This window comes from Astatotilapia calliptera, chromosome 8, assembly GCF_964374335.1.
Source record: "Astatotilapia calliptera chromosome 8, fAstCal68.1, whole genome shotgun sequence".
NCBI lineage: Eukaryota > Metazoa > Chordata > Actinopteri > Cichliformes > Cichlidae > Astatotilapia > Astatotilapia calliptera.
Genome location: NC_137429.1, coordinates 15,679,443 through 15,694,382, shown reverse-complemented (window position 1 = coordinate 15,694,382; position 14,940 = coordinate 15,679,443). Strand labels below are relative to the sequence as shown.

At 39.6% G+C, this 14,940-nt stretch overlaps 1 protein-coding gene and 2 long non-coding RNA genes across 6 annotated transcripts in view; 2 read left to right on the top strand and 1 right to left on the bottom strand.

Annotated features, from left to right (window-relative positions):
- Positions 1 to 985: 985 nt before the first annotated feature.
- LOC145430409 (uncharacterized) lies at positions 986 to 2,961 on the top strand. The gene is made up of 3 exons (XR_013910981.1): positions 986 to 1,586; positions 2,305 to 2,393; positions 2,591 to 2,961. It is a non-coding gene; the product is annotated as an uncharacterized LOC145430409 (long non-coding RNA).
- On the bottom strand, positions 2,703 to 11,280 carry LOC145430408 (uncharacterized). 3 transcript variants are annotated; one of them, XR_013910979.1, is made up of 4 exons: positions 10,980 to 11,280; positions 6,703 to 7,466; positions 4,936 to 5,030; positions 2,703 to 4,797 (listed from the first exon to the last, which is right to left on the bottom strand). It is a non-coding gene; the product is annotated as an uncharacterized LOC145430408 (long non-coding RNA). The 3 variants fall into 3 exon arrangements; XR_013910980.1 differs by lacking the exon at positions 10,980 to 11,280 and adding an exon at positions 5,596 to 5,663 and having other exon boundaries at positions 6,703 to 9,734; XR_013910978.1 differs by lacking the exon at positions 10,980 to 11,280 and having other exon boundaries at positions 6,703 to 9,728.
- The window catches only part of LOC113019362 (alpha-tectorin-like), a 28,944-nt gene continuing 22,229 nt past the window's right edge, over positions 8,226 to 14,940 (top strand). Inside the window, exons 1-6 of one of the 2 annotated variants that reach the window (XM_080305500.1) lie at positions 8,226 to 8,332; positions 10,442 to 10,465; positions 10,657 to 10,772; positions 11,615 to 11,893; positions 12,188 to 12,283; positions 12,383 to 12,548. In XM_080305500.1, the coding sequence (XP_080161626.1) occupies positions 8,299 to 8,332; positions 10,442 to 10,465; positions 10,657 to 10,772; positions 11,615 to 11,893; positions 12,188 to 12,283; positions 12,383 to 12,548 (715 nt within the window). In that variant the 5' untranslated portion in view covers positions 8,226 to 8,298. Of the gene's footprint in view, positions 8,333 to 9,770; positions 10,288 to 10,441; positions 10,466 to 10,656; positions 10,773 to 11,614; positions 11,894 to 12,187; positions 12,284 to 12,382; positions 12,549 to 14,940 lie in introns of those variants that run through there. The other variant, XM_026163024.2, reaches the window with a different exon arrangement.

The window sequence follows — 14,940 nt, the reverse complement described above, 5'->3', positions numbered from 1 at the left end:
GCAATAGATCCATACCTCCAGTGAATGGACATGAAAGGTACCTCTCCAGCTCCACTGCTTCTGGCTTTCCTGACCTCATGGATCCATCATCTTCGTCGGTTAGGCTGCTGTTTGTGCTGGCCTCACCCAGCTCTGCGTCTAGGTGACGTCTGATGAAGTGGAGACCTGTGGAAAGATGTATGGTTTTCAAAAGAATTAGGTCTGGTCATTATAGTGCTGTATACACTGCCAAGCTGCAGATGTTTGTTTGGAGCTAGCCTCCAAAAGCTGGCCGTACACTGTGCGATTTTTGGCACATTTTGAGACGATTTTTCAGTCGCACAACCGTTTTGGGGATCGGCCCGAGTTTTGCCTTAATTGTTTGTGCATTGTGTAGTATACATGAGGCAACGAGCAGTTAACACCTCACGACCAGCTCCCAATCATCAATCGTATGGTCGCAAGATAATCAAACCTGTTTGAAATCCTGTTGCCTCTCAACGCAGCCTCTCACACTGCGCATACACAAACACAGAAATGAAAGTGACAAGGTGGAGCAGCACGGCAGTGCAGCGTGTGATCCGGACATGGGCAAGCTCATCCGAGTACGTAAGCGTAGAGCTGCCACCGGGGCAAAAGAAAAATACAGCTATATCACGTTATAACAAGTTTATTGTTCTAACAATATACTTTTCATGTTCGTGCAATATACCTTTCACGTTTGAACAATATAATATCACGTTCGTACAATATAATATTTATACTGTACGAACGTGATAATTATGTATATTGTAATAATGTGATATTATATCGTTCAAACGTGAAAGGTATATTGTACTAACATGATAGTATATTGTACAAACGTTAAAAGTATATTGTTAGAACAATATATTTTTCACGTTATAACGTGATATAGCTCTATTTTTCTTTTGCCTGGGTGGCAGCTCTACGCTTACGTACTACGCTTACGTATCCGAGGCTTTTCAATGTGGCCTCACAAAATTATCACTACAACAACCGTGAAAAGAGTTGGCTGGACATTGCTGCTCAATCACAGCTGCCTGGTCAATGTTTTTCATTAGTAATTGAGCAAAGTTGATGGTGGTGGTGTGTGTGCGTCTGTAAGACAGAGAGAGGAAGAGCGAGAGACAGATTTTGTATGATAAGCTTCATGTTATGGATGCACAGTTTGAGCACTCAGGTCACATCAGAGCATCAGGCCGTATAGTGTGAGACCCTGCATCGTGACCTATGAACTTCTAACCCTTGCGATTCAATTGTACAGTTTGAGCAGGAGCTGAATAACGCAACTCAAAATAATCACACAGTGTTTGCCCAGCTTAATGTAGACTGTTTAAACTAAACAAGCTGCTGGGGGGGGAATTCCGACCCGCATGTATTTGCATATATTATAATGCTGACCAATGACTGGAGAAAACGACGCGGCTGCGGTCACGGACAAACTCGCACGTGTCTGTTCGGGAATGGCAAATGCCGAGAGGTCCAGCATTTACATTACCGACTATTTCAAAGTGACAGCCTGAGGTGTTCTTCAGTAAATTGGACTACCGGACAGGAGGACCTGAGGCCCCACCGCATTATTTTTGGTAAGTTAAATGTGTTTGTAAGCTAATCCGTAATTTAGGTCCTTAGCTGATCTCAGACCTGCACAACTTCTGTTTTAAACACTGAATGTACTCAGCTACCTAAGGACCTAGCTAGCTAAAATGAGCATTCGGCTGTCGGGGAAACTTGTTTTGTAAAGTTCGTTTAGCTAACCCGTGCAGGTGAATGAATTTACCCTGACTAAAGAAATCAAGAGAAACGCACCGGGCTGCTCAGTGACTAACCACGGTTACTGTACTTTTATTATGAGTATTATACTGTAAGAGCAACAGGCTGGACTCTGCTTCTGCTCCTGTGCAGAGCTGATTATTAAATATGTGCAAACAGCAGCATGCTTTCCACATGTGGAAGGACATTAACGCCAACTTTTAAATTCCCCCCATTAGTCAATAGCTACGGATTAAATAGCAAAGCCCAATACTTATGTACTGAAACCAACTACTTCCGCTTGTCAGCTTAATTTAAAATGTTACATTTTCCCCTGATTATTTTTTTTAGCTTTTTTTTTTTTTTTTTTTTACTGAGTTTGTTACAAATATTCAGGTTAACAAACTGTCCAAATTATTTTTAATGAATTATGTTCACAAAGTCACATGTGCAGTGCTCTGTACAGCTTGCATCCTTTAGGACAAATAATTTGAAACATTAATATTTCTTGTTCAATACTGAGCTGATAACACCTCTGTATGTTGTGACCAGGATGCAGCAGCAGACTGAACCTCGACTGAAACCTGCTCCATCATCTCATCTTTGCAGATATCCATTTATAAAGCATCAACAACTCAAAGGTAAACATGATATTAGAAAATGTGTTAGTAAGGCCTTTAAAACAAATAAAACAAATAAAAAGCTGTCGGCAGAACTGTAGGACTGAACAACTTCAGATCCCGAGTGTGTGAGGACGGAGAAGGATCAGCTCTATTTCAGATTTGAGAGAAACTTTATATTTCAGTTTGTGATGATTCTGTTCTGTTTGTGACTACAGGAGCTGTCGTCAGATTCAGACCTCAGCACCACCCAGTGACAGCAGACAGATCATCCTATATCTTCAATCTTTGTAGTAACTCCAAAATTAACTGAAGAAAACAGTACAAAGGTTAAAGTACCACATGTGCTGTCAGTGAAAGCTGCAGCTGTTTTATTGATAAATTTAAAGACAAAAAGTCAAAAGGATTAATCACCCCTGTAACTGTGTCACTATACATCAGCATTAATAGTGCCTCAGTTTGGTGTTTCACAAAACTGCTGATCTCAGACCTGCACAACTTCTGTTTTAAACACTGAATGTACTCAGCTACATGAAGAGCACATGATGTTTTCTCTGACACAATTAAATAAAACCTGATTAAAGTCAAAGGTTGTTACTTGTATTTGAACTAAAAACTTGTGATCTGGAATTCTTTCACTGTTTTTTGACAATAGTGTTATTTATCATAAAGTAATTCAGAGTCATTCATACCAGAGTAACCAGTGAGCACAACATATATTTAACTTTCTACAGGACTTAAAGCTATTACTATAGCTATAGCTATTACTTAACTGCACTAGGGCTGCCACGATTAGTCGACTAGTCACGATTACGTCGACTATCAAAATCGTCGACGACTGATTTAATAGTCGACGCGTCGTTTGAAGCTTTGTAAGATCCCAAAAGACGCAGGAATAAGTAGCAGGATTTAAGAGTGTAATAACGGACTGAAACAGAAGATGGCAGCACTGCATGTACAAGGATGCCAGCTGCCGTTAAACCCTGAAGAAGAAGAAGCTCTTTCCCAGAATTCATAGCGCGGCCCAGCTCAGTTTCCAACAATGGCGTCAGCTAGTTACTTTTTATATTACTCTTATTATTCTTTCTGGGTCACAAAATAAACGTTTAACATATTTTCAGGCGGGAATGTAGCTGTGTAAACCTCAAATATCTGCTCAGTTTATCAAGACACCGCATATTTTCGAAAGCGCTCCGACGTTTTCGGAGACTTCTGTTACCCACTAGCTCGATAGCGAGCCGGGGGCAAGGCTCACTAGCGCCGTGAGAACACCGGACTCCCAGCAAATCGTTTTCAAACCCACCGCCGTCTTTCGCTACTCAGGTTAAACATGATATATAAGTCACTTAGAAAACTTAAAATGTTATTGTTTGGCTTTTTTCAGTATTTTATTTGTTCCTGAGTAAATCGGTTTGGCTGAGATTAAAGTTATAGTTTTTACACAGCTGAATAAACGTCAAGCAGACAGCTGATTATCAGAAGTGTGAGATGCTGAGAATTTACTCCGGTGTCCTGTTATATTTTAGATAGCAAGGAGTTTATTAAACTGAAACAATCTGCAAACTTCATTAAAATTTAATAAACTATCATCTTGTCTTTATCTTTAGTTAGCACATACCTTAAACACTTAAAGCTGTAAGCTAATGATAGTTATATGAGAGCAGATGCTGCTGGTGCAATAAGCTGTACGTTTTACGTCCAATGGATGATGATCTGATTAGTCGACTAATCGCAAAAATAATCGGTGACTAGTCGACTATCAAAATAATCGTTTGTGGCAGCCCTAAACTGCACTACTGTATAGTTCTGTGTAAATAATCATTCTGTACATATGATAATTTTTAATCCTACAACTTTATAACTTGCATAGTTCACATTTCTGTATAACTGTATATCTCAGATTTCTGTATAGTTTTTCATATTTATATCCTGTTCATAGCCTGTACATAGTTTGTACTCACTACAGCCTGTACATACTTATAGTTATAGAATATTCTTAACATACTTCATACCATGTACATTGTAACATACCATAATAGACCCATTTCTGTAATATACTTACATATCTATATTACTGCTAATATATATTGTAATATATCTATATCATGGCTAAAGCACTTCTGGATGGATGCAAACTGAATTTCGTTGCCCTGTACCTGTGCATGTGCAATGACAACAAAGTTGAATTCTATTCTATTATATTATGTAAAAGTCCAGACCCTCTGAGGATTATCTGAGTACTTCTAACATTACACAAAGCAAAGGTCTCCATCAGTGTTCATGAAATGCTGGGTTTATCCTTGTGAGGGAGCTGCTGGTGAAGATCACGAGCCCTGCTTGATCCTGGCGACGAGTTTCAGTCTTCCTGGTGTTTCTGAAATGATGCCTCTCACTGTGGGTCAACAGAACTTCTGGCACAGGACAGCTGTAATAAAAGAAATTGAAGAAGTTTTGGAAAAAAAAAATCTTGGAAATGCCCTAAATTTGAGAAGCAGATTTTGTATTTACTTTTCTTTTGCCAATCAAGATAACAAAGTATAATTTTCACTATACAATTACTAACCTTGTCATCTCCTGCACTGTCTGTTTTGGGCTCTGGGCTTGTCCTTCCCAGCGCTCATGAGATTGCTTTGCTGCACTGTGGTATGAGGTGCTAACCTGTTGACAGTGTTGGAAAGGTTAATTTTAAAATGTATTCCACCAAAGATTATAGAAGTAATGTATTCTGAATACTTTACAACTACATGAATGTACTATTGCTGTGTGATTTATTACTATTACTGAAGGCTACTCTGTACTCGCCATACCAATACCAACTAGATGTTAAAATCTTAATATAAATGAGTAACAGTAGGTGGACATTTATGGGCTCAAAATGTGGTCATAAATATTTTGTACTTGTAAAAAAGATTTGTGTGTGTGTAAGAAAGATTTGTGTGTGTGTAAAAAAGATTTGTGCGTGCGTAAAAAAGATTTGTGTGTGGACTTAGAAAAAAAAAACCTGCAAGTTACAACTACGGATTTTGACCCTATTTTTCTTCCTTTCATCTGATTGGTCAATGTCATGTCAATCACAAATGTAACAATCCAATCAGAGAACAGATGGGTTTGGCTGTCGGAGGGGCGCTTTTTTGAACTGCAGGTCCTTGAAGGGTGATACATAGTGATGGCCAAATGAAGCTTTCCAAAGCACTGAAGCTTGTATTGAAAAATGGTTCATTACTCGAAGCTTTTCAACACAGTCCTCTCCGGTGACATCTGGTGGCGAATATTTTGAAGAGCAGCTTGAATCTGCAAAATAAAACGGACTGCTCAATCATCACTGCTCACTCAAGAGTGGAGTTCTCTCCGATATTGGGCCACCGTTCCGTTGCTTTGAACATGTAATTGGTTTTGTTTTCTCGATTGGGGGGCTGAAAAAATGTAATGCGTATTTGCGTAATACATTTTGATCAATAAACTTTCCCTATTTAAACATGCACTATGGTGTGGCCTTTCTCTGCTCATAACTCCTTGATGTTGGTAAATACAATAAGTGAGCAATATATATAATATACATATGAGAATGCACAGCACATTATGGAGTATGCCCCTGCTGTGGAGTCCTGCCTCCATCTACTTGTCATTTAATCACTGGACAGCTGGACAGGTTCATACAAAATATTAGATGAGGCCAATTGTCCTATACATATTTTTGACCTAGGGGTGGGATTGATTGTGAACTGGAAAGGGAAAATGCTTAGGGGGCTGAGTATGGCTGCATCGTTACTGATTTGTAGAATCATTGTGATTCGATACAGGATCCGATTCAATTTGATTGGAATCTGGAAAGTTTTGCCTCAGTCAGAAATATTACAATTCTGGTCATGTATCAGTATATATCCATAATTTCGTATCTATTAAAAGAAAGCTGACACATGTGAGACTTAATTAGAGATGTAAACAGAGAGTTATGAAACCTGCAGCTGCAGAAGCCAGCGCAAAAACAGAGGCAAACACAGCTAGCGCGGACCTGACGACACACCAAAATCTGATTCTGACGCGTCGGGTCCGCGCTCTGTGTTCACGTTTGTATGCAGAATCCGTAAACCTGCTCCCAGGTACTGTTTTAGCTGTATGGTGTTTGACGACATGTTGTGAGGTTTAACCTGATATGCTGGCGTTTCAGGCATAATAACGTTAATTTACAAATCGACACAGGATTGTAATGAATCAATATCACTTTATTCAATTTAGCATGGATTGTAATCAGAAAAGCGATAATCAAACCTAATCAAGAACTTGCAAAGTAAAAACATGATCAATGTAAGGTAGCCCTTTTGTTATTTACATTTAAAAAGAGGATTAGTGTTACTGTGCGCTGGCTGAGTCGGTTTCTTTTCTTAGAAATAGTTTCTCCTGCCCTGGAGAAAATCCACTTGCATGGAACAGAAGAGGCTGTGGAGTGCAGGAACCACACTGCAAGCTGGTAGATATGCAGGTATTCCTGGGTCCTGCAGACTATCACCTAAAAACAATAAACAAAATGATTTTCAAAACTGTGTAGCAATGTAATGTACGTATAGTGTCAAATACATTTTTGTAGTCTTCATCAGCTTTAATTCACATGGAAGTGTTCCTAAAGTCATATGCTGTAATGATATTTACATTATGAAAACATGATTTTGGACATTTCAAGTTTTTCACTTCGGCAGATAAAATGAATTGAGCAAAATCAACTCAAAATATCTCCACATGCCAGAACGTCCTCTCTTCCTCGCTGGCTCCATATCTGTCAGTGGAATGATCACCTCTTCGCTCTCTGTCACCATCAACACACTCCACGAATCCCGTGGATGATTCACTTCCTTATATCCGTTTGAATCAGGTACCGAAGCAGTTACGTGCGTAATGAAGCTTCGGACGTCACTGGTCACGTGACTTTTGCCAAACGAAGCAAGCCTCGACACAGTGCTTCTGAACCAGTGTGTTGTTTTTTTCGACACACGCTCCGGAGCGTCAGCTTCAAGCGGGCCATCACTAGTGATACAGTTTGAAGCTGGAGGATCACTATATAAATATCCGATAGCAGCTAGGTCCCCTAACTTTCAGTAGCTGTTGAAAGGAAAAAGTTGTGGTATATCAGTGGTTAGAAATACCATTATTACTTTAGGATTAGTTTAACACAAAGTCAGGGCTGACCCAGGACCATTGCTGTGAGTCACAGTGCGCATCATAAAAGTCCGCAGGATGTGCTGCTAATGCTAACTAAAAGCAAAGGATCCAGAATTTGTTATGCTGGCTGCTGGGCTCTGTGGGTTTTTGCAGCAGCTCTACCTGTACTAGATGCACCTTCTCCTTGTCTTTTCTATCTCTGACTTTATGTCCTCTACAAGAGTTTGTTTTTTTTTCCTGGTTCTTCAAATGTTCAATAAAAACATGTATGCTAATTCATAACGAAGAAAGCTTTGTAATGAAGACTGTCATTTCCAAAACACTGCCCGCCCCCACCCCGCGGTCCGCAGCGCTGTTGAAAAGGCTGTGGAAGTCCCTGTATTAAACACCTGTGACACAAAAATCACCAAACTCGGACGACCACAGACTGTTTTCCTTCGTGGTGATGAAGGAAAACGCTGGGTTGGGGTACGCACACACAAATCTTTTTTACACATACAAATCTTTTTTACGCACACACAAGTCTTTTTTACACATACAAATCTTTTTTACAAGTACAAAATATTTATGACCACATTTTGAGCCCATATTTTTCGCCCAGGCATAGCCCCACTGCTCGTGCCTATCGTAAAAAGGCAAAAATGAAGACATGACATGTTTGGGACGTGTGGGCTGCCATACTTCTGCTACCAAGCAAGGGGGCGGGGCCGCACGCTAACCAGGAAGTGCTAACAGGTAGCCGGCACTAGCCGCAACCTGAATTCCCCCTTCAATGTTTTTAAGCTCCCGCTTCACAATGCTAACAGGTAAAAGCATATGCTTGGAACTCTGACACATCTCGCCAATGTAGCCGAGCTGAGTCCTGCTGGTCGCGTTAACCCGCGAGCTGCGGGCGACACGCCAGACAGGCTAACCGGTTGGAATGCTACGAGCCGGCTAACGATTAGCCGGCACAAACCGTAGCGTGTTTATTATGTTTATTCCCCACGCCGACAGCGAACGCTTGGAACCTTGAAGCCGTATCCCCGCTGTGTGAACACACATAGCAGCCGAGCTGCACAGTGCCCAGGCGACAGCGTATGCCTAACGCCGAAGCCGTGTCCCTGCTGTGTTTCCTCACTTGTAGCCGAGCTACTCGCTAGCCAGCAGCCGCACGGCGTGATCCAACCGGCGCATAAGCCTATTTTTCGAGGCGATAAGCCGGGGAAGGGAGACCAACAAAGGGGAAGCAACAAGCTAGGGGATACCGGGGGAACACCAGGGCATATTGGGGGGATACCGGGGAACACCAGGGAATATTGGGGGAATACCGGGGCTACCAGGTAGTGATGGGATTTCCGGCTCATTTTTAGAAAACCGCTTCTTTCGGCTCGACTCACTAAAAAGAGTCGGCTCTTTCGGCTCCGAACCGGCTCTTCAGGTTGTTTTGTTGCTTTAATTAATTTATTATTAATAATAATATAAAATTATGCACAAAAGGAATTACTAATGTTAAAAAAGTGGTTTTATATATATATATATGTTTATACATAAATATATACAGTGGCCCCTAGAGACAAAGCACGTACAAACTCCAAAACACATTTCTAGCGTTAACTGAACTTCCAAAACAGAGCTACCTAGATCACTTAAATTATACGATTGAAAGCATACATGTATTGTTTGTGTATTTACACACAAGCACTCATATATGTTCAAATAATTTAAAAAAGAAATGTTCGTTTACCTGTTACTACCACACACCAAATCCGGTCGTTGGCACTTGCTGGCTTGTGTAGCCTCTAGGTAACAAAAGCTCAACACTGCGCCTAGCATCCTGGAGCACTTCTGTTGTGTTTTTTACGTGTTTCTGAGTTTTTATGTGTTTTAGAGTTTTTACGTGTTTTGGAGTTTGTATGTGCTTTGTCTCTAGGGGCCACCGTAAATATACTTTTATTTATTCACTCAACATAAAATGTAATAAATAAATCATATAATACAAAAACCAACTAGTCACAGTTCAGCTTTTAACTATTTAAATTTTCAGCTTTTTCCTTTTAAACAAATTTAAAATGAAACAACACAAAACGCTGCAAACCACAACACAATTAAATGTAAATTCAAGTATGAAAACAAAAAGTACATGCATATTCTCTGTCATATATAGGCCTGCATGAATAAACTTTCTGAATCCTTTATCATCCGCAACTGAAAATAGTTGTGGATGATTACTATACCTTTCTAATGTGACGTTGTTGTCCCTGGCTCTCTTTCTCTCTCTCTCCGTCCCACTCTGTTCCTGTGCTACTGCGTGTGTAACTACCGCCCCTCCCCCCTCTTCCCAGTGCAAAGCACAAGGCCCGCATGCGGAGTGAAGCGGGAAAAAAGTGTGAAAGAGAGGGTAAGAGAAAATAACAAAACCCACGGCTCGTGTCGTTCACGTCAAAGAACCGGCTCTAAGAGCCGTTTCGTTCGCGACAACACATCACTACTATCAGGGGAGCACGCTCCTGACAGACGCAGCACGCTCCTGACAGACGCACATGCATACAGCACTCTCAAGGCACTCCAACAGAAGTGGAGATCAAACGGTCACCGGTCATCTGTTTTATACGTAAGCTGTGGAGTGTAGCCGGGCGTGCCGGAGTGTCTTAAAGAAATATCCACATGCCACGACCAAGGAGGGTCGTTGTGTGGAGAGATAGTGTCGATATGCTAGAGAACCGATTTGACAGAATGGTGGGTCAAATAATGTTTTTTGTGCTGCTTTTGGGAATGACAGGTAAGTAATTGTACTTATGTTCCTTTAATCCATTTTATTGTTTTTTTTATTTTTATCTAAGTGATGACTCAAATTTTTTGGATCAGAAATAACATCTTACAATCTTAGAAAACTTGTCATAATTTTATTTATCCGTGTTTTGTTTCATGTACAGGTGTAGTGACTGCTCAGGCTGTCAGTAAGTATCTTTTCAAAACTCTAAAGATTTGACTTTTATTGCTTTATCCTCAGTTTATATCAGCCTCACATTTCATAGAAGAGTAAAGACTGAAAGCCTGTGAGAAATATGTTTCATATTTATGTTTGCAGAATATTAACCATATAGGCCTTTTCTATCTTTTTGTCATGATCTACCTAATTGCTTCTTAGGACCTCTTTACCCAACATCTGGAACTAAATGCATCAACAAAGATGATGGAAGTTCTCCACAGATTACCCTGCTAAGACCTTTTTTCTATTTTGGGAGGACATATAACAGCATTTATGTATGTAAAATTAACATTAACAATTCATTTACTACATTTGTACCATTAAAATATTTTGCTGTCTAATTAAACGTACTGCCACTAATTACAATATAAAACATTGTTACAGGATAAATATATATTCTTAGTGCTTATATTCTGTTTATTTTGTTTTATAGAGGCCAGAGTAGGAGAAAGCCAGTTTGAGTACAATGTCAGAGTACTTACAGGAAACCGCATGCTTTTGCAGAGCACAGGAAGCGTGGCAGACAGAAAGTGAAACTAAGCAGAGTTGTTTTGATCGGAACTGTGTGTGTGACGTATAGCAGAACTACAGGGTGGGCCATTTATATGGATACACCGTAATAACATGGGAATGGTTGGTGATATTAAAGTCCTGTTTGTGGCACATTAGTATATGTGAGGGGGCAAACTCCTCAAGATGAGTGGTGACCATGGTGACCAATTAGAAGTCAGCAATCTTGGATACAACTTTTGTTTTTTCAATAGGAAGAGGGCCATGTGACACATCAAACTTATTGGTAATGTCACAAGAAAAACAATGGTGTGCTTGGTTTCAACATAACTTTATTCTTTCATGAGAAAGACAATGTATTTATTAAAATGTTTTTTCCTTACATTACATACACATCCTTACATTTCCTTACAAAGACACAATATTATAACAATGTGACTGGTCAGTTGTAATATTGATCCTGGACTATAATTACTATGATGATGCAGGAACAAGACCAACACAGTGATATCAGATCCATCATTTTAATAACAAGTGATCAACACCTGTGTCTGAAGATACCTAATTTATACTGGTTTTGACTTACAAGAATGTTTTTATTTTCTAGGTAAACCACAATGGGCATCTGACCTTTGATGCATCATGGTCTAGCTACACCCCGCAACTGTTTCCAATGTATGGATCCAGAGACATCATCGCTCCATTCTGGACAGATTTAGACAACAGAGTAAATGGTCAGATCTACTACAACCAATACACCAGCGGCAGTGTTCTCCAGCAAGCTACACAAGACATCAATCAATACTTTCCAGGACTGAACTTTAATGCCAACTGGGTCTTTGTTGCAACTTGGTTTGAGGTGGCCTATTATCCCACAAGTGGAACAGTAAGTCAGCTTCCAAAATTTGGAATCAAATTATGTGCTTATGTGTGATGTATACGTGAAAGTCTGTTGCCTACTTTACTAATTCAGGAACCTTCCAGACATAAAGACATAAATTCCTGTGATATATTTCATACAAAGATTATTTTTCAATATTGAACTTTTTTTTTTTTTTTAAAGTGATACCTGAAGATGACCTAAAGCATACATGAAAAGTGTATCATAACCAAATTAGGTGTAAATCCAGCAGAACACTGATCAAACAGAACATATAATAACTGAATTCATATTTTCCAGCGCACTACTGTCCAAGCTGTGCTGATCTCTGGAGGCCAATATTCATTTGTGCTGATGAATTACGGTATAATAGCCTCAACAACACTGAGAATTCAGGTCAGACCTACTATAGTCAATACTCTGCATATTTACTAATGAAAAAACATTCATTATTTCTAAATGTAATAATCATAATTTTGTGACTCACATTTGCAGGCTGGTTATGATACAATCGACTCCACTCACTATTATGTCCTCCCTGGATCATTCACCAGTGCTGCATCAGGGAGTAACTCAAATTTTCGCCTTGGCAGCAACGTCAATGAACCAGGTCGCTGGGCCTTCCGGACAGACCATGGATCAACAGGCTGCACTTTTAATGGTAAGACTGCAGGATACAGAGGGCAACTGCTTCTGTAGCCTTTGTGTTATATAACATTATAGTGATGTGCATCTGTGAAAGGCAAGGCAAGAATTCTAATCACAGTGCATTAAGAGTACAGTAAAGCAATGAGGTTGAGGTTATTAACATTAAAGTCTCTGACTGTTGTTGGAATCAAGAACTAATGAAGGAATTTCAAATTATTAGTTGGAGGCTTAAAAACATTCTTCCTACCTGCTTAAAGGATGTTTAGCCATGAATTCAGAGGTTTTGAAAGATTTTGAATGGCAACATATGGCAAGCAAAGAATAAAAAATGCTAGAGAGAGAGAAGCTGTTCCCAACAAAGTGACTTATCCTAAGGCAGGATTCACTTCTTCATTTTGGTCCTTAACTGCATAAGGTATGCTGTCCTCACTAAAGTTTGTTGCAGGCAACGTAATTTCAGCTATACAGCTTAACATTCTTTATTCCCAGCTCTTCATCCTCCAAGAAATAGGCCGCTTGTTGTGTTTGTAGTGACGTGTCGTCACGAACGAAATGGCTCTTAGAGCCGGTTCTTTGACGTGAACGACGAGAGCCAGCTCCTTATCGCGAGCTTTGGGTTTTTTTTTTTCTCTTTCTCTCACCCTCTGTCTCGCACTTTTTTTCCGCTTCACTCCGCATGCGAGCCTTGTGCTTTGCGCTGGGTAGAGGGGGGAGGGCCGGTAGTTACACACACAGTAGCACAGGAACAGAGCGGGATGGAGAGACAGAGACAACAACGTCACATTAGAAAGGTATAGTAATCATCCACAGCTATTTTCAGTTGGATGATAAAGGATTCAGAAAGTTTATTCATGCAGGCCCATATGACAGAGAATATGCATGTACTTTTTGTTTTCATATTTTAATTTATGTTGAATTGTGTTGTGGTTTGCAGTGTTTTGTGTTGTTACACTTTAAATATGTTTAAAAGGAAAAAGCTGAAAATTTAAATAGTTAAAAGTTGAACTGGTTTTTGTATTATATGATTTATTTATTACATTTTATGTTGAGTGAATAAATAAAAGTATATTTACGGTGGCCCCTAGAGACAAAGCACGTACAAACTTCAAAACACGTCCGAACTCTGAAGCACGTACAAACCCCGAAGCACGCACAAACTCCAAAACACGTAAAAACTCCATAGCACGTACAAACTCCGAAGCACGTACAAAACACAATAGAAGTGCTCCAGAATGCTAGGCGCAGTGTTGAGCTTTTGTTACCTAGTGGCCACACTAGCCAGCAAGTACCAATGACCGGATTTGGTGTGTGGTAGTAGAGTTGGATGTCTCGAGACCACTTTTACATGGTCTTGCCCATACGGAAAAGAAATAGTAAAAACTTATATGTGATATAAGGCTTACATGATTTACTCATGAAAGTGGCCACTTTCGCATTACTTTCATACATTGTTTTAGTAAGTATCAGAAACATACAAGTTTCATTATATAATTTTTCAAGGGATCTTATATCTGTTTTCACACTTACATGCTTTTCATACAAGTTTCACACAAGACAGATACAAACTTTATAAGATTTATATATATCTTTTCCATATGGGTGGTCTCGTCTTGGTCTCGACGGACTTTTGTCTTGGTCTCGGTCTTGGTCTCGCTGTTTCGGTCTTGCGTTCTCAAATCGACGTAGTGTTCGGGAGATTTGGAGTCAACCATCAGCGGAGCGGGGGGTGGCTTACTGGGCTTAAGCCCGGGTCATTTTTTCAGAAGCATGGGGTCTTTTGGAGTGTAATTTGTTAGTTAGATGCCTGACTGACAACTGTATAAAACAAAAACAACACACGAAGCACAGAGCGCAAAAAACTCAGGTAGATGTTATTTTTTATATTATGCTTTGGATGTTGTTCAGTATATCTATGCAAAACAAGAGGAATTTCAATACACAGCAGTATATTCACAGTTGAAACCAGATATTTACATACACTTTAGGGAGAATACATAAAAACCTTTTTTTACTGTTAAACATCAATTTAGAGTAAACTTGTTTTGTTTTAGATAAATAAATGTTGAAATATCTTTTGAATTAGTTAAATGTCAGAATAAAAAGAGGGAGCTGTCTATTTTAATCACTTTCATCAAATTTAGGAGTACATATACACTAAGTTTATTGTTAATTAATAAGAAAACTCCAGACAATTCCATTCTGAGCTGAAGAAGCTTCTGATAGGTTAGTAGAGTCCATGTGAGTGAATTGGTGGCACACCTGTGGATGCATATAAGGCAAAACACAGAGCCTGTTTCTTTGACATGGGAAAATCAAGAGATATCAACCAAAACACCAGGAAAAGAATTGTGGACCTCCATAAGTGTGGCTCAATTTGAATACAATTTGGTGCCATTTATAATTGA